The following is a 19,843-nucleotide window of genomic DNA, read 5'->3' on the forward strand; positions in this document are numbered from 1 at the left end:
AAGTTTTCCTACTTGAAGATGAATGTCACCAAAGGAGAAAAAAAAACTTCAATTCAAAAGTAAGGAGAGGAAATTTTCTTTGGACCAGCTCAGCCAGGATTCTGCCTTCTCTGCCTACATCCTGATCTAATGAAAAAAAAATCAGCCCTCAAGCTGCACAATACAGAGGGAAGTGCAGTTCACAGAGAACCCTGTATGACCCCAGCTTATGAAAACAAAATCCCCATTTGATTTACAGAAAATCCATAAACCAGAAGGAGATCACTGCAAGGCAATTATAAGTGTTTCTGAAATACAGGATAATTGATGTACACTGAAACTCGTTCCCTTGTAGACATATTGTAATCTCAACAATAACAGCTATATCCCCCTGAAATCTCCACAGTAACACAGTTCTTAGAATCCCGATGTCTATAATTTGGAGAGATGTACAGACAGAGCACCTGTTCATTGTAAAGAGGTTTACATGGATTGTGGAGTGAGCCTTATTTCCTGATCAGCTATTCTCCCTATTCAGTTTGTCTCTCTCAGGACAAAACAATATGAAATAAACCTTTTTGTACTGTATCTACGAGTGTTATGATGACTGCCAGAAGCTTGAATTAAGTGGTATTCAGATGACAAATTAAAGTACCATTGCTTGCTAAGGACCAACAACCTTTAGCTCAACGTTTCAAGCTGCTTGCATCCATTTTGGCACTAGCAATGCACTGATTGTTGTTTTGAGATTATTCTTTTCCAGGTTTTCACAGTTTGTACCAAAATTAGACAAAACAGATGTGTGCAGAATCATAAATACACTTATACGTTAGTAACTCTTTTTATTTTCATTCAGGCCAAAAATTGTGATGCAATTTGCTTTCAGGTCCATTTAAAATGAGTGAAAGTGAAAGGGCTAAAAAGACAATGAAAAGAGATTGATGTAAACTGGTTATACTTTGGTTTGGTTACCTTACAGATTGAAAGTTTACAACCACATCATCCAATAGACGGTTGTTCCTTAAGTCTTGTTCAGCTGCCTCCTAAAAGGAACAGGAGAGAAAACAGCCTTTTTATATAGTACTGCAACCACACTGCAATCATACCATCTAAATTTGAGGTCTAACTGATGATTATGCTATTTAATACTTACTGTATTGCAAAGTGGACACTGCATCTTATAGGACAGAAATTTCCTGATGCATAAAGAGCAAACTGTGGAACAAATAGCAAAGTAAAGTTATGCGAACTATTCAAACTAATATAAAATTAATGTCTTTACTACCAAACTGTGTTCCAATTCAGCTGAAGTCAATTGGAAAAAATGTGTTTTTAATGTGTGCTTTTATAATGTTCCTTTAAACCTCAAATTTCAGCAAAATGATACATTTATATGCCATTCTACCTAGCTTAAGCAGATTTAAAAATCACTATATTATCATCATTATTATAAAAAAATACAGAAGCAGGAAGCAGAATCTAGGCATGCTAACTAGTGCCTCATCAAAACACGTCTACTCCCTTAAAAAATAATGTATTACTCGTGTTTTCACACTTTTCGTTTTGAGGTCAATTACAGAAGTTCAATTCTGGTGTTTCCAGAATGATTATAGCTGTATATGATTTTTATTGCTCAACACTGTTGCCTTTTATAATGCTTAATGCATCACAACACTTCTAATCTAAAAAAAAAAGAACATCATGTGTGCATTGATTACAACTCTATTCGTTACTTACAGTTGTGAGAGCATTTAGTCATCATTGTGATATTGAGGAAGTCAAAGCAGATGGGACATCTCAGCAGGGTATCAATATCCTGAGAGAAATCCGAGTGATGAATTAATATGCATGAAACAACACAACGACCACAAACGTAAAGCAGGCAGTCACGAGATAAGTTAATACACTTAAAACGTACCAAACACTATCTTAAACTACGTATTGCACCTTTGTTAACACTGTAATGAGCAGAGCGATTGCAGCATCAATTAAAACCTTACATAGCCATTAGCCATCCCCTGAAGGTGGGTGTTTTATTCAGCACAATACCACTTTATTTAAGTCCAGAGAAGGATGGATCGTATCTACTGTAACGAGTTTACGGAACGCACACTGTATGAATATGACAGTTACTAAACGACATGTTCAATTGGTGTTAACCAGTTGACACTGACTGTTGATGTTGGCTCCGTTGAGTGTTTTGGACGTTACCTAAGCAGAAAGGTGATCTTTAACTTAATTTAAAAAACAAAACATATCCTAGTGTTACCCTGTTAACTGGATCATAGTTGCATTGCGGGCTACATAGTATCTGTAGTTCAGATATTCTGTTACATCACTGTCTGTTTTCATCTAGCTAAGCTAGTAACCGCCTTGTTAGCACAGCAGGTTCATTACAAAGCAGATGAACTACTTACTTTCAGAGGTGCAAGGGCAGGTGGTAAATCGGCTTCCACTTGCCAAGCCATGTTCAGTGCAGAAAATCTGTTACCAAAGGCAAAGAAAACTTTCTTTGTTAGCGCTTAACAACAATCAAAGTCCCGCTCGAAGGGACGCAGAAGCGCAGGACGCCGGTTACGTCATTTGACGACTTCCGGCTCCGATTTGTAGTTCTGTTAGCTCTATGGTTCCATCATGGACTGTCGTATATGTTGCTGATATCAAACTTTTAGCCTGGCAAGAACTAGGATAAAATTATTTCCTTGAAATATTTGCGAAATATCTCTTTTATAATGGCTAAATCTGAGTAATTTTCTGGAACCCTTTGGTTCTAATATTCATACTGTCTCCCTGTAACACATGCCCTTATCAAAATTAATACAATATCCACAGTTTTTGCTATGGATAGCTCACTACATCTAAATCCCAGCGTTTATGTGCTCACATTAATGCATATAATTTGATTCCATTAATTATTCCACTGAATATAGTCCTACATTATTTTCCTACAAAGTAAAACACCCTGGACTTTACAAAAGAATCTTCATCCATTTTAAACCATGTTTTAATGAATGGTAAAATAAACGATACAATATGAACATAAAAAATGACACATTCATTTACTGTATAGTCATGTTATCATTTTAAAAATACCATGAGACAAGTGAATGTTCTGTTTGTTTGTTTGTTTGTTTGTTTGTTTGTTTGTTTGTTTGTTTTTTTAAGAATAAGCCCTATTTGAGATTCAATACTTTGGTTATGGTGAATATAAAGTCACAGAGTCATGTTAAACAATGTAAGAAAACTGAGTGCTTTTAGTATTGCAGAATCAGTACAGATAGGTTAGGGTAGATATCTTATTTACAGATGGATACCTTTTATGTGATCATGGCTATGAAAGTCAGCAATTTTAAAGACATATTGTATTTTGATTTCCCTGGTGGAAAATAAGGGAGTGATTGAGAGAAAGCAAAATGACTAAACCAGATGTGATTATCTTGGTTTTAGTCAGCACTTTAAAATAAACACTCGACTAAATCTAACTATAACTCAAACCAGAAGGACTGGGAGCTCAAAATAAATATTCCATGAACTTACTGATGACTCCTCCACTGAACCAGTCTTACTGCCCATCGTTTTATTTGATAATGAGAGAACTGATTCTTTGTGACAATTTTAAGTACAAAAAGCAGCCTTGTAGCCAGGTCCAGGCTTAGATTCTGAGAAATATTATCAGACAGTTGGTGTATGGCTTTGATCGCTGCTTCTTTGCAGTCACTCATGGCAAAGTCTTTAGCAAAACTATCCATCCACATTTAATTCATCATTGGATGATCATGACGTCTTTTCCTTGAACTGGAAAATTCTAAGCAAGGCTAAGAGATGCCTCACAGAGAGTGAGCAAATAAAGTAAAAACATTCTTCATTCTTCTCTCTCTGTACGAAGCAATTAGAAAATTTGTTCTCCGAAGAAAGTATTTAGAAGCTTGAAGAAAGCTGCAAGACTCACTCTGGCCTGTGCATCAGGTCTGATGCTGAGTGCAAAAAAATAATGCCAGTCTCCCCTGGCTCAGTGTACTCAGGAAGTTGGCATCCAACCTTGAGAATATCATTAGGAATATCTGTTATGGTAAACAAAGTCCCACGGCAAATGCAGTGTGCAGAGCTGCAATGTAAAGAGCCATCACAATGTGGAAAAAATGAACAGATATTATAGTAGGATTGATTGTAATTTGGTTCTGACAGTTATAATGGGACATGAACTCTTTTTGATATTTTTAAAAATATTTTATTTGATTGTGTTTGTAATATTTTATGTATGTTTGGTACACTGTGTATATATGTGGAGTAGGTGCATCCGTGGTAGCAAATGGGGATTGATACAAAGGAAATACAGTAGTTCATCACTTAATGTGCACAAACATGACAGAAATAGTCTCTGAAAACCAGCACAAATATTGTATCATGTAAATATTGATTTCCTAACATGCTGGCTGCAATGTGATGAATGGCGATTAATGTGAGCGTTAAAAAAATTCCTGGTGGTTTGGAGCCTTTGGATTTGTATTGCTAAAGCTTTAATGACTCTTTTCAAATTGTCTCCATTACATTATCACACAAACCGTGTACAAGCTTTGCCCCTGCAGCAGAGGAGGACAATACTTTAATTTAAATCTTGTTTAGTATTCTGCTGCGACTGTCAAATAACACATGACACAAAATGATACATCTGTCTTGTAATAAGCTGCTCTCTGTTATCACTTTCTCTTTCAGGAAAATTAATAAATGTTTTTCCACAGTCATTAATTCTTTTGTGCCCAGTGTCACACCTGTTTGACTCATGAAAGTCAAAATGATGCAGCAATCAATGGAGTTTAAATGTCAGGGCCAATCAGGTTTTGTCCTAGGTCTGATAAATACAATTAATTCATCCAGAGATAATACCGTTCAGTTGTGCTCTGCCCTTTTCCTGATTGAAGTCCTCATATTGAAATGATTTCTTCAGTCATGGGAGTTTGTGTGTTCGCATTCCTCTCCCTCCTTTATTCTTGCTTATTAAATCATAAAAGGCACAGCCTGAGCTTTGAATCCTGACCTGCGCTGAATGAGTACACTCCCACACTCAGACCATAAAATATGATCCTGTGATCAACAGAAACTAGAGCAGAACTGACACACGTGGCAGACTGACACACACAGATAATTCATACAGAGGTGTAGTGTGTTTGTGTCAGAGGATTTCAGCATGAGTTAAACCAACAGCTGTCCTTTTTTCATGATGTACAGAGAGGTGGTGATGATTTTAGAAACTGGTGAAGTTTAATCACTGCATGCTCAGCCAGCCTGTAATTTTACCTTTTTACCAACATGCAAACATGATGAACTGAACCCCCGTTAGATCCCCCTTTTTAGGACTTCTGTTACAGATTAAAACCATCATTAGGTGTTTAACACTGGGCTCTTGTCAGTCTGGAGTTTTTAATATTCTTTTCAGAGTTACATAACTGAGTCTCTGTGGTTAATGATCATCTACAGTAAATTAAATTACCTCTAAGATTTGTTACCCTTACCTTGTCATCAAGATTTTTTATTTCCTTAAAAATGTTTCTCTCAAACTCTCTCCCTGCATGAGGAGAAGTCATCATAATGATGTAATGATAGGCCAACGTATAATAGACCTCCTCTATTATTCACACAGGCTTGAAAACAATCTGGGTATGTCTGTGACGACTTGAGCCATGATTTTTTTCTTTTCTTTCTTTCTTTTTGGAGTCCTGGCTTCAAATTGTTGTAGAGAGAGGTTTATTAAAGTGAGGTTATCTTTGCTGTTCAGTCAAAGTTCAGGACCTGTTTAAAATATTTTTTTGTAAATGCTTGCTTCTGCCATTTCAGTATAAATAGAAAAAAAAGTAATAATGGGGGGGGGGGGGAATCAGTAGGCTATTGTAGAATCACACTTTAGTTTAAAGAGGTTATTGCCTCTGCCAAGAGGGTCATGTTTTGGGGAGAGTTTGTCTGTTTTTTTGTCTATGAACAACATAATTCAAGAAGTAACGAATGGATCTTGATGAAATTTTCAGTAAATGTTCAAAATAGAAAATAAGAAAGACATGATTAAATTTTCAAGGTGATCCTCATCACCATCTGGATCAAGGTCTTTTTTGAAGGATTTTTTTTTAAAATCATTTTGAGATAGGGCCGTTTTCACCATATGTGGATATAACTCCACAATAAATGGTCGGATTGCTTTGCAAAAATAATACAAGACAAGGTCAAAATAATTTCTGACAGATGTGAAAGAACGATCCAGATCCTGGCAATATTCTGGATACTAAGATCTGGAATATGAAATATGTACTGGGTCATCATAATTTAGTCAGGTAACAAATTATTGTACAAACCTGCAACTGACACCAAATTGTAACAGACAGTCTACTGTCAGTCTAATGGTGTATAACATTAAAGTAGGACTAAAGTCCTCCATGACAATCACAATAGGCTTGGCAGAGGTCTGGACTCTCTGAGTGCTTTTCTGGTCTTTTATTGTTTCTAAGAAGAGCATGCAAACACAAAAAACTCTGCCTTTTGAAAATTTTAACGGAGAACATCAGTAATTAGAGGCAACAGAGCAAAACCCCATTGTACTGCACCACATCATCATATAGCAATAAGAAAAGGATTAATCTATCAGTTCTGGTTATCACACTGAAAGCTTCAAATTGTCTTTGACATCTTCTATCTGTCACGTTTTAGGTACCGGGTGGGACTGTTGTGTATCCCAGGAGTCATAGGGAGAAAAGCAAGGTACACTCTGGACGGGTAACCAGTTCACCACAGAACTAACATGTAGAGAGAGACAACCATTCACACACACACTCACACACCTATGGGGAATTTAACATGATCAGTTGACCTGATGATGAGATTTAATCAACCTTTGGTTAGTGAGAGAAATCAGAGTATCCACAGAGAACCAACACTTGGATGAGCACTGAGACTCCACACAGAAAGGAGCCAGGGAATCAAACTATAAACTTTCTTGCTGTAAGGCAACACTGCTAACCACTGCACCACTGTGCTGCCCTCCTCTGGAATTATAACAGTAAAATATTGTAAAAGAACATCAGAACATTTGATATTTGTAATGATGCTTTGACACTGTAAGGCAGAACAAGTTGAGCCTTAGGTGACTTAATGGGGTTGACTTTTCTGTCCACTTCAAGGTATGTATATGATTTTAGAATAAAAAACTCCCACAACCTTTGACTTGGTAGTTATGCAGAACTATGAGCCAGATTTTTCAGAGAAACATGTCACATGATGAGAGACAGCTGTATGAAATCCCATCCAGCTTTGCTTCAGTCATGTGTAGCATGTGTAGTCTCTTAATATCTTTAAAAATGAAGAATCATTCAGTAGAAACATATGAGGAAAACTCTGGGTGGTTTTAAGTTCATGGTTTTGTGCAGCTCTGTGGTGGCCTCTTGCTGCCACTGAAATGTGGTTTGAATGATGAGAGTATGCTGCTTCAGAGTGAGAAAATCTGTACTGCCTTTTTCACTTAAATGTGAGCCTAAAGCAAGTTAGAAAACGCACACACCATGGATCACGTAGCATATTCATTAACTTTTTCATACTCGGGGAAGAGTGGGCCTTCATGTGAGACTTAATCTGCACAGCTTTATGTGTCCCCCCCAAAGTCCCCTGCTAAAAGTTGCATGTGAACATAAACCCTGGGATATGAGGTTGTCCAGCTGAACATTCAAGCTAAAGGCGGAGAACTCTGGGACTTCAATGTTTACATTCACTTAAACATCTCAGTAAGACAAACACAGTGTCAGAGGACTGTACCATGTTCTGCCTCATCAGTGTTACATTGTTATCTATCAACCACCTTTTTCTATCTAATGAGGCCCTCAGCAAGTGACTCATCCAGCCCTGTTCAACCCACAATGCTCAGGGCTGGGCCTGCGCGCCATGTTAACAAAGGACGGAGCTGTAGGTAATGAGAGGACAGGGAACAGCCTGTCGTATCTGCTGTCAAACACATCATTTAAGGAGGCTACATCACCTACTCCTGATAGGTGCTGGTTACAAATTCTGCTTCATTCTTCTAACATTTTTATGAAACACAGTATGTGATGCTTGCTCCAATATTTGTGAGAAGGCAGAACAGAGCAATAACCATTTATGATTTTTTTGACCCCCTGATGCAATGGGAAGTAAGTGAAAAAAGCTGAGAACCACCAAGGTCAAAGTACTTTGCAAATCCTGATAGTGCATAAAGATTGCAAAGGTTTAGTGTTGCAAACTTTTTGTAACAACCTCACTTTTGAAAGTTTTGTCCGTCCTGGAATTGAACTGCTTTAAATTTACTATTGATTTCTGTTTTAAACATTCCCCTTTGGTCCAGTTCCTCACATCTACTTCCCTTATCATTGACTGTCTGTTGCTGGCGCTGTAACTCACCCCTTGGGGCTCGATACAGTTCATCTGATCACTGCCTTTTAAAGCAGTCTGTCACCTCACAGGCTGTCAGTTCATGTTAGGGATCAGTTTCTAATATTGTTTATTGTCATTCAGTTTGAGACATACCATGTTTGTCTTGTTCTCTTAGCTTGGAAAACCTGTCAGACTCTTATAAGGTAAATATAATCAAAACAAGCTCATGCTCTTATCATTAGTTCTATATTTACATTTATTACTATAGGTTCCACGTGTTTTCTTTCCAGAGGAGGCATGGAGGTGGTTTATGTCCTTATCTGTAGAAAATTTGCTGGTGTGTTTGTATATGTAAAATCTGTTGAAATGAATCCCTTGTTATCAGTGGTATTGGAATATGAGAAGGAGACAAGCAAACTAATCAGAATGAGGTTACATGGGGCTGGGTCAGAAGGTGCTGGATGTTTTTTTAATGTCAGGTGGGATTATCCGTTTCCACTTCAATAATGGTTGGTATCAAAATGTGCTTTAAACTTGTTTTAAAAAAACATGTTGAATTTCTGTTTAAATATGTAGTTTGCATTTCTGTTGGTATGATGGTATTTTATTGACATTTCTAACATTTTTAACCAGAATCAGTCCCATTGAATTGTCAAGTAGTGTGATTACTAAAGCACGACAAGTGTTAAGTAAGTCCTAGAAGTTATGCAAGCGTACGGATGAAATAAGTTATTTGTTATGAAATATAATCTCAAAGTATATTTAAAACAATTCACTCCAAACTTGATAATTTGTGTAAAGCAGTATATTGTACTGACCAAGTGGGTCAGCTGGTTTAAAATCATTTCAAATTTCATTTTTACAGTGTAGCAGACTTCTAAAATCGTATTCATAGTAACTTTTTGTGCAACATAAGACTTTTTTTTATAAGAAACATTAGTTACACCGTTAAACATTTATCAGTTTTATCAAATGACCACGTGTTTCTCCCACTGAAAGAAAAGAGAGCTAAGACCCAAGAAGAATTATTCAAGTTAAAACCCTTTACCTACTGAGCTATGTTTATCTTGGCTGTAGGGTTATCACCGTAACTTCTGTCACTGTTCAATTTGTTTGTTCAGAAATATTCAAATGGCATCAGAAACCCAAGAATTTTTGCCAGTGATATATGGGTCATTATGGTAATTATAACCATGTGACGTAGCCCACAAGGCAAGAGAAATAACGCCTTCTGGAAAAACGTCTTCCTCTTCTCGTTGAGTTTTTTTTTTCACAACACAAAATATTTTAACACTAACAGGGAGAGCTGAGAAGCTGTGCGTCCCATCAACTGGAGTGTTATGTCTCACCTAACACTTAAAGAAATCAATGTGCTTTTCACCCTTTACACTGCTAATCCATACCATGAGCAATAATCATTTACCAGACATTACAGTTCAAGTTTATGTGCCTCTTGATGAAAGGCCCAAGAACTCAGACAAAGGGCATTTTCAGACCATTTTACAGTCGCAGCAACAAAATATGTTAAATATGTTGCTGGTCTCCAGCAGCTGCTGACTCTATTTTCTGTTTTTGTTGTTGAAATTGATTTAAAATATTATGCTAAACTGGTCATACAAGGGAACTACCTGGCGGCTTAATTTCTGACCATTTCCCATCAGACTTAAAAAAAAATCATGCATGATCTTATGACCTTTATCACACATGTACTTGAACTCACACTTAATGACACAATCGTCAATCAGAAGTCACTGCCAAACCCAGAAATAGTGTCTGGATGAAAGCTTGGTGTTCCTGATCTAATGTTTGAATGAGGAATGAAATGTGAGATGATAATTATTCAGGGTCAGCTCTAACGCTTTCATTCACAGTTCAGTCATGAGTGCAAGGCTACATTTAGCATGCTACTGTAAACTCCATGAATAAAGATAAGGATTTATAAGACCTCAAGGCTTTAACGCGTCATTGACGGTACGTGTTATTTGTTGTTTTGCTTCATTATAAGCAGTGATGGTAACTGATTGGCGTGATGTGTCATATATTATATGGTGGGATTTATGGTAGTGTATGCACAAACAATAAAAACAAGCAGGTCCGCTTAGTTTGCATCTATAGGCCTAATTCATTATGCATGCTTCATGTGCAGCACCCTGCTTTATGCTGGCACATGAAAGCCTTACTCATAACTGTCGTAGAATTTACTGCCATCTGCTGCAGCCTTAAAGGTCTGCTAATAGTTTCCGTACATTTCCATTTTCATTAGATGAGACTTGTTTTTTCTTAAAGTTGCATCCAGTCAAATCATGGATTGCATGGCAGCATAAAGTATTAATTATTATGAGGATCTCTGTGGCTGTCTGACATCCATCTGACACACTGATCCGACCAAAAAATGAAAAATGAATGAGCTTTGGGTTCTCATCTTCTTAGAGAAAAGTCCCCAGTCTTTTCTTGCCAGACACAACTTGATCTGCTCAGGGCTCTTCCTGTCTCTTTCACTCTCTGCTGGATAGTCAAACTTTGATCCATTCTGAAGATATTTTTATTGTGAAAGTATCCTTGAGCAAGGCACCAACCTTTTTGCCTACTTACTGAAAGCAGTTGGGGTCCAGTGTGCTGAACATAATGAATGAGAGATTGATATAGGAGAATAAAAGGCTCAGAAGAAGTGATATGTTACATGTAAAGAGCACATAAAACAACAGAAACAACACCACTTTTATAAGAAGGGTAAAGATTTTTTTTTCTTTATTCTCAGTCAAAAAATCTGTCATGTCAGCACGCATTATCTCTGCTGTTGCATCAGTCTTAACAGACTTCTTTTTTTCGTCTTCAATCGGAATCAGATAATTGAGAGAAAAAGACTGAAATGAAAGGATCAGATAAAACAGAATGCACTCCTTTGTTGAGCAGTGGCAGGAAAAATGTCAGCTTATTCACCAAGAAAAATAGCCATGACGATGAAACACCAAATTTTCACAGCACAGATCCCTGTGTTGTACAGCCGTCATTCATGCTGTGCAGTCTACAATTTCACGTCTCTGCTGTTGTAATTTGCTGATCAGGTTATTTGTGTTTGAAATCAAAGAGCCCCTGTGATTTTCCTCTTTGCCATTGTTATTCTACAGATTTCCATGCTAACTTAAGGTGCTGTGGATGTGTTCTGTTGTTTCTGATTGACAGGTTTCTCCAGAGTACAGATTTGCGCTGTAAAGGTCGTCTACTGGCTTTTGTTACACGCCTATTCTTTTTTCTCGAGCTTCTTAACAAGCCTGGTCTATTTTTCTCAAGGACCAAGAGGAAATTCACACAGTTGTGTGTAGTTCTTTGTCACTGCTGCCTTCCTTTTTATTGATCAAATAAGAAATAATTAATACATTTTTAAACTATGTGAATAAACTTCTCCTCAATCACCTGGATGTGTACTACAGAACCCTTCGTAGAATGTATTTGTACACATGCAACAGTTCAGTTTAAGTATTCTCACAGTATTGAGCATCCTGTCTCTTACTAGAGCTGCTTTGAGTAAATCAAATGAATTTGCATTTCCATGTACAGGCAAACATGTACTGCCATTTCTACTTAAGAACTGTACAAGAAAGATAGATTATTTAATTTAGAAGATACACGAATGAATGATTTGCCGTTCAGTTTCCCCCTGAGGATCTAACTCCAGAGTGTAGCTGCTTTTCCATTTATTATTGATGAAGATAAAGAGATGCTGGAGCCAGACAGTGTGAAGGTTGAACAAAAAGTTATAATGATAGTGTTCTGCCACGTGTCTTAAAAAGACATTATGTGTTATTGAGGCGTTTACTCTCATTTGTGCATTAATCACAATAAAAGATAAACCAAATCAGGCCACAGGAGAGGCCTTATGCAACTTAATTTTCCAAAGCATCAGTGGCATCTGTTCTGTGCTGATGAGACACATATTGTTCTATGGAGGCATCACATAATTTCCAGGGAAACTGTTAGACCTGCCTGTTTGTTGCCAATTCATAAATCTAATTTCCCTTTTCCAAGTCATCTTAATAATTCATTAGATCATTTGCATCTTCATTTCAGCCTCTCCATTGCTTGATTTACACACAAAAAAAGAAAAATAGCAACAAAAAAGGAAAAAAATGCACACATAATGAGTTGTGTCCAGAGCCCAGAGAATAGATGTGTGCTAACAAACTGAGCAGCTCACAGCTTTTAGAAAATTGCTTTTTAAAATATGACCTTTTTTAAAATAATTCATGTAACACAATCAGCAAAATGATAATGAGGCAAGTCAGTACTAAACACATTCCAGTTACTGTCAACAGACACATCAAAGTTAATGTCTGATTGGGGAAATCGAATATGTCTCAAGACTTCATAATTCCAGCTCCACAACTTGATATTACCTGGACTCTTACAATTACGCCATCAATCACACTACTGTACATGTCTTTTTAATACTCAATGAGCCTTATTTACTAAAAGTGCAAACCCATAATTGTATGTTTAAACAGCCCTTATGAACATTTGAAGCACCAATCTAGAATTCATCAATACGTTCTTACTCGATTTTATTCACTGCAACCAAACATAGAACTCTCTCAGACCATGGATATGCACTAGGATGACCCCTAACTTTCTCAAAAATGTTAACACATACTCTTTTAACTACATGCAAGTTTAAAGAAATTTAAACTACTTTCAGTAAAAGAAACTAAAACCTTTAATAGAACTCAATTAAAACTGTGACTTGAATAATGAACTATCAGAAATATTAAATAACTATGAATCTGAAGCCTTTTCACCCATATCAAACTTAAGATACTGAATCTTGAATTAAAGATTTAGTTTCCAATTAAAATATGACAATGTAAATATGACGCCACTTTTTTTTTAATGTCAATTAAATGGTCAAACACTCCTACAACAGTGTCCATGAAAGTAAACAATTGCAGATTTAGCCTCTGTCTTGATGCACCAAACAGATGTCCTTACACTTTGTTTCTGTCTTTATTTGAGCTGCTCTTACAAAAGAATTTCCCTAAAGGGGGATCAATAAAAGCACATTGTATTGTATTAAATTGTATTGCACCGCGTTGTATTCTTTTTATTTTTCCAATAGGATTGATATCTTTCATTACAAACACTATTGCATCATCCTCCTTTCAAGTATATCTTTGTTATAAAATAAGAACACTAAGTATCATATTGTGCTTGGAGTACCTGCTGTTGGAACTGACCTGAACTACACATCAGTAACTATAAAGTGTCACATCTACAAGTTTTAGGAACTTCCAGTAGATCTGTGTACCAAGATTTATAGGCTATTCTTTTCAGGCTAATGACAACCATGAATACATCTGACATATCCTTGTAAAACAATGTTTTTCCAAGTGGAACAAATTGCATTCTGTGTTTGCTGTCAATGTGAGATGCTGGTCTGACACTCTGACCAATGGGGTAGAAAGCCAATTTCAAAGGGAAATGTAATCATCTCATTTATGCAAAATGCTGTTCACTGTGTACCAAACAGGCTGATTCCTAATCCTCGGGTAATTATTAACACAGGGCTGACCAGACACTGTCCATGTAAACACCTTGTTCATTCAACAGGGCCACTGCTGCAGCCTAGTGTCCCCCATGTGGACAAAGTGTAAATCACAGGCTCTGGTGCAGTTTGTTTCATTCATCTTTTCTCTTGACTTAGAATTTCACTGTTACTTTGTACATTTCATGGGTTGCATTTTATTTTCACTTCTTCATTTTTTTTCTGTAAATAGTTTTAGAATTTTACCTCCTCTCATTTGATTTAAGGCTTAAGCACCATTTCCACCTATTCTCATTTTGTCATTTAAAAATATTAAGCTATCCAGGTCTAACCTATTTGACAACTGGAAAGAATACATTTGTTTTGAACTGATGTACATTACCAAGCACCTTCAAACTGTTGTCTATTTGCAATGAAGTATATCTGAAACAGTTTAAGACCATTTGTGTTTCATTTAAGACCATATACACTGATTTTCGGCCTCAGTCATAACGTGACAAGTTTGTTCTAAAAATAGGATGTTATGCTTGACATGTAATTGTGCTATATCTAAACAGCTATGTAGTGCTGTTAAAGTGAGGTATTGAACTCAAAGTCATCCTTACAAAACGTGCAAAAATCAGACAATGCAAAGAGTAATCCGGAAAAGACATAACATCATATTTCAGCTCAAAATGACATATTACCTGAAATCCCCTTAGCTTCTGTTTGACAGCAGAAAATGCTAACAATTAACCCTTCCTAGCTTAAAAATGCACAGGTTGGTGTTACCTTAGATTGGAAGTTAAGCTATTGTAACGTTAAAGGGATACTTTCCATCAAACAATAATATTTAGCTTTCTGCAACCTCATTTCTGATGCTAATAATAGATTTTTTTAAACGATCTCATCAACTTGAGCTCAACCATGTTGGAGGCACTCTCCCAACAGAACGAAATAGAGCTAACAGGTATTTAGGATTATTGTCGCACAAAATGGTTAATTACTGCTATTGAATTTACTTTTGACTACCAAAAACTATCGCTAATAGGACTGAGGAGTACAATTGTCCTTAGTACAACAAACACTGTGGCTGGCTAAGCTCTATCAAGATTTCCCAAGGCATTAATCTATCATTCTTAACATTTGAGCCTGTTCACAGCATTCCCTGTCAGGTTGGTCATGTTCTGTCCATAGCATCTTAAAATAACAGTTTAGTATAAATTAATATAAATTAATAATATAATATATTAATATAAATTAATATATTATAATGTGTGTTTTTCCACATTTGTTGGCAGATAAGACATTTTAAAATCATATTTTATTGTGCCCTTCTATCTCCATCCATTCAAGATTTATGTTCATGCACTTCCAATGTAGCTGCACATCCCGAGTAACTACCCAAATCGTGACATATAGGCAGTAGCTACTATCTGGCTGTAGCTAACCTCATGAAACACACCATTTGACCTTGAAATGTGAGTCACCCTGAAATGTTGGGATTAAATACGTAATTATTTTGGGTTTATGAGAGAAAAAATGCAGTTAGTCGATTTCTGTGCCCACACATATTTGTCTCTCTAGTTTAAATTATGTCATTGTATGAGAAAAGTACTGCATAATTTCTGTCAGGTACCAGAGTTCAGTAACATTTCACAGAGCTTTTTCAAGTTTTTTGTTATTCTATGTCGAAGTGAAAAAACCCCTCTCTATTTGCTTTCCTGCCTTCTTTTGGATTACCATATTAAGAGTACAGCATGAGCCTCCAGGTTGGCATTTTAACCCCCAAAACAAGTCTCACATAATACAATGTTTCACAGAGCACTAATGGTTTTATTTGGACTCAAAGTTTTTCAACAACCAGTCAGTGGTATGGTGTACATTACATCACAGGGTTTCAAACATCCAGACACTCATCCACAAACAGCATCACTAGACAAACAACTAAAGAGAAGTTCACAAGTGTGACCGCTCCTCACACTTCACTTCCCACCGGCTGCTCTCCCACTGTTATGTCTCTTTTGAATACTCATGTTATGTCCATCAGTGTTACTCATTTCAGCATACATTTCAAGAGAGGAAATGTCCATGTAACATCACAGTAGGAGAAACAATAGAGCAGCAAGAGCTCCATTACCTCCGCAGGAAGAGGGTGCGTAAGAGTCCTGCTGTTTACATCATTTCTGCAAAGACTGCTTTTACAGGAGTTACGGCTCAACCACAGCACAGGCATTTCACACAGAGAACGAAAAGATGAAAGGAAATATTCTGAGATAATTCTACTGAACTTCTCCAGTAGATTACAGTAGTTTTCATTACTTTTATTCTTAGGGGTCACTCGAGCACAGACAAGCTTTTCATGATGTTTTCTTCTGTAATTCACCACACGAATTACTTTACACAATGTTTCCCTAGTAATGGTTTTTCCACGAGTAGCAAGAAGTAAGGATTAAAAAAAGGAGCATCAGTTTGTAATTAACATGACAACTAATAGACAACATCACAGTAAAAAAAAAAGTAAATATAAAAGACCAATAAAAAATGAAGTTGTGCACAAAAGGCACTAAAATTTCTGCACCACTTCAACGAGTGTTTATAAATAAGAAAAACAGTCTAGTTAATTAAATATGAAGAGGCTACCGTTTGAAATTCTGTGCTTTCTTTTGCATTAAAATACACATACGCTTTTATTTCTAAAACTATCTTCATTGATTTTGACAGGTGCAAAACCGAAAACTGGAATGACAAATAAAACTGTTTGAATAAGCTCAGTAATTGTAAAATGAGTGGCACATCAAACTAGCAATGCCCGGATCAGGTGATGGCACCAGAGGGCAATACCAGCAGGAACCGGCAGAGGGTGTAAGCGCACTGTATGATATTAAATGCTGTTTTTGCCTGTTTCTCTGTTTGTATAACTGTTCTCAAGAATCTTCCCTTTCCACCTTTGACATTAACAGATCTGTCAGTAACAAACAATCTATTGAAGGAAAAGCGATTATTTTCGGCTTACATTTTGTATTTAATTATTAACTTCAGATCGCACAGAATTGCTGCAGAGTTTAAATGGAATCAGAGCTTGGTTTACATGCTAATATGTAGGTATATTTTGCTCAGTCTAGCAGTTATCCCTTTTCATTCTTTGTATTTATGTAACTGCGGCAAGCAGCAGAAATTATCATTCCCAATCCCTGTCAATGTTAATGCCTATTCCTCAAAGAAAAAAAAACAACATCCATAATTGCGATAATTTGTGCGTTTTACCCAGGAAAGGCACTGCATACAGCCATTACTGCCCCAGAGGATGGGTCAGACGCTACAGCGCAAAAACATGCAGAAAAATGCAGGCTCTTTGGGATGCAGACAAGAAGGGCTCTGGATGAGAGCTGTTAGAATAACCAGAGAGGTAAAGTAAATAAAAATACTGGAATGTTCTCTTTGAAATTGTCTTCCAAAGAAAGCAAGTGATGGCCTGCAATAAATGAGCCTATCAGTATTGACAAGATGAAGGCAGGAAGGTAGGAAGCAGATGTGAGAACAGGATTTCACACTGTCTGCCTCTCAGGTTCCTCTGGGTAGATGTCATATATTAAATTTAAAGAGGAATTGTAAAAGGTTAAAGATTCAATGTCTATATTGCAATAAGAGGCAACATTTCCAGTTTTCAATGAGACTCTGACATCTGTGTGTCACAACATGATGCAAAACCAAAAAAATCAGTCAGAGGCAATCACCAAGTCTTACTCTGTGGTTGATTTCTCTGTTACATTTTTCCAATGTTTTTTAAGCACATACCGCGAGTTAATTTATTTAAGCTTTTTTTCCACTGTCAGAGAATGTGTTTGCATTTCACTGAAAATGATCAGAGGGAGGTGAATGATCTTGACAAATTAATTTCACAACCATCCCTTTCACTTATTTTACTGTACAAAATTAACATTTAGAAAAGAACTAGCTATATATTATTTACAGGTTTACCACAGGATTCTCTACATTAGTTGGTGCATTAGTTTTCAGCAATTTTATACAGGACATAGAAAAGGACACAGAGACAGCGCTGCTCACTGTCTTAGTGCTTATAGTGGTGGAAGAGGACATGTTTTTGAAAGTTTTCATCAGTAATGTTTAAGTTTACGGAGATCATGTTTTTGTTTTGCAGGGGATTAGAGGTACAACATTTACATTTACATTTAAGAATTTTTTTTTAATACTGTCAAATATTTTGAATATCAGAAATATGATGCCAAATTTCTCAAACATACTGTTTAATTATTATTTTTTTTTATCTCAAATCCCTACATGCAGAAGGATACAAGGTCTTTTAGTTGTTGCTTAAATGGACATCCAATGTATTAATAGTACAAAAACAATGTACAGCAACTTCAAGTAAGATTGTATGTACAGTCATAAGGTCTGTTACAGACATTTTATTTTTCCTGAATGCTTACACATGCACATCCAGATGTTTGTTTCTACTAAAACATAGCTGGACGACATGTGCTGGGTGGAAACCAGATTTCACACAAGTGTTGCCTCACTTGCATTCACTGTTATCTGTGTTACTGAGGTAAAACTGAAATACCTGTGTTCACGGACACACTCTGCAGCTAAATCAAGTTTCAAAGAGCTTTACGCTATCACACCTTTGCAGCTTCTTCCACAATTCATCACCAAGGTAACACACTCTACACTCACTTCAAGAGCTTGAATTAAGTCAAGCAGAAAACAGACAAAATCACAATCTGCCTTTTCACATCAGCACCCCATCTTTAAGCTTTCCCCTCATGTAGAAAGTTTTACAACCTTCCCAGCTGTCAGATTCCACCTTCGCTACATGGTACCAGACTTATCACCAGCCTCCCCAGACGTGTTTATATTAGAACCAGCGGCTGCGTTGTTACTTGGAAACATCTTCTCAGTGGGAGTTACAGCGGGGCTGCCCACCCCTGATGAGCTGGAGCTGCTGGAGCGGTGCTGAGTCGGAGGAGGGCGCACTGGCCTCATGGGGGGAGGGCGTAGCTGAGCCCCAACCAGTCGGGCAGAGAGAGCAGGTTTGAAGGTGGTCATCATCTCAGAAGTGGAGCTGCTGCTGCGGCGCATGGCGGCATCAGGGTCGCGGATCATGATTGTGTGCAGAGGGCTTCCGGGCTCAGAGCTCACAGGGTTCTTCATAGGCTCCAAAGTGTCCAGGACCACATCAGGAGCCTGTTTAACCGTGTTCTGTCGCTCCAGCTCACGCAGCTCATGCAGAGCAGTGGTCATAGTCTTTTCTATGTCCTGGAAGGGAAGGGATGAAAATAATGAACACAAAAGATGGAAGTTCATACAAGGCCAAAATTTAGTGTAATTGCAAAAGTGCCTTGATTTGCAATGAAACAGTATTTAAACAAATCTAGGAACACTCTCATCAAAAGAAGTAAATGAGTGGTTTGGTTGTGGCCTCTTTCCTGCATGTCACCCCTCAGTCTTGCTCTGTTTCCTGCTCTATCCACTGTCCTCTCTACTATCCAATTAAAGGCATGAAAACCCCAAAATCAACCCCCCCAAAAAAGAAGTAAATATTTGCAAGTGACAAGTTAATTTTGGCACTATGGCTCTGTATTGTGCGCTCCCTGCCTTTCCGTGTATACATGTGGAATGCCAGAGCTGCCAAAGGTGGGGGAAGCACATCTCCCCTCTCTTTTATGTCAATACATGAAAAATCAAGACAGGGGACTCCCAGGGGTGTTGAGCAGAGTGGGCATCAGTGACGGTGCATGTGACACTGTTAAAATCAGACAGCATAATAGGAAGGGTTGTGGTCAGCAACTCCAGCAACACAATATCAAACTGCTCATGAAGGCAGTCTTTCAGCTTCACTGATCACAATGGGAAGAGATGGAGGCATGTCATCCATGCTATGAACAGTCAACCGTTAGAGTAATCAACTAGTTAATATATTAGTTAAAACTTTATACATTTATG

The 19,843-nt window shown here is 37.3% G+C and overlaps 2 protein-coding genes across 4 annotated transcripts in view; both read right to left on the reverse strand.

Moving 5' to 3' along the window:
- rad18 (RAD18 E3 ubiquitin protein ligase) overlaps positions 1–2,584 on the reverse strand; it is a 31,684-nt gene extending 29,100 nt beyond the window's left edge. For both annotated transcript variants that reach the window (XM_074667712.1, XM_074667722.1), the window contains exons 1-4: positions 2,397–2,584; positions 1,717–1,795; positions 1,133–1,194; positions 952–1,022 (exon numbers count right to left, since the gene is read on the reverse strand). In XM_074667712.1, coding sequence (XP_074523813.1) covers positions 952–1,022; positions 1,133–1,194; positions 1,717–1,795; positions 2,397–2,447 — 263 coding nt within the window. In that variant the 5' untranslated portion in view covers positions 2,448–2,584. The remainder of the gene's footprint in view (positions 1–951; positions 1,023–1,132; positions 1,195–1,716; positions 1,796–2,396) is intronic.
- Positions 2,585–15,706: 13,122 nt separating this feature from the next.
- srgap3 (SLIT-ROBO Rho GTPase activating protein 3) overlaps positions 15,707–19,843 on the reverse strand; it is a 75,591-nt gene continuing 71,454 nt past the window's right edge. For both annotated transcript variants that reach the window (XM_074665321.1, XM_074665345.1), the window contains exon 22: positions 15,707–19,156. In XM_074665321.1, the coding sequence (XP_074521422.1) occupies positions 18,710–19,156 (447 nt within the window). In that variant the 3' untranslated portion in view covers positions 15,707–18,709. The remainder of the gene's footprint in view (positions 19,157–19,843) is intronic.

This window comes from Halichoeres trimaculatus, unplaced genomic scaffold (assembly GCF_033239565.1).
Source record: "Halichoeres trimaculatus isolate MK-OKI-2021-1 unplaced genomic scaffold, fHalTri1.1 fHalTri1_scaffold_1, whole genome shotgun sequence".
Lineage (NCBI taxonomy): Eukaryota > Metazoa > Chordata > Actinopteri > Labriformes > Labridae > Halichoeres > Halichoeres trimaculatus.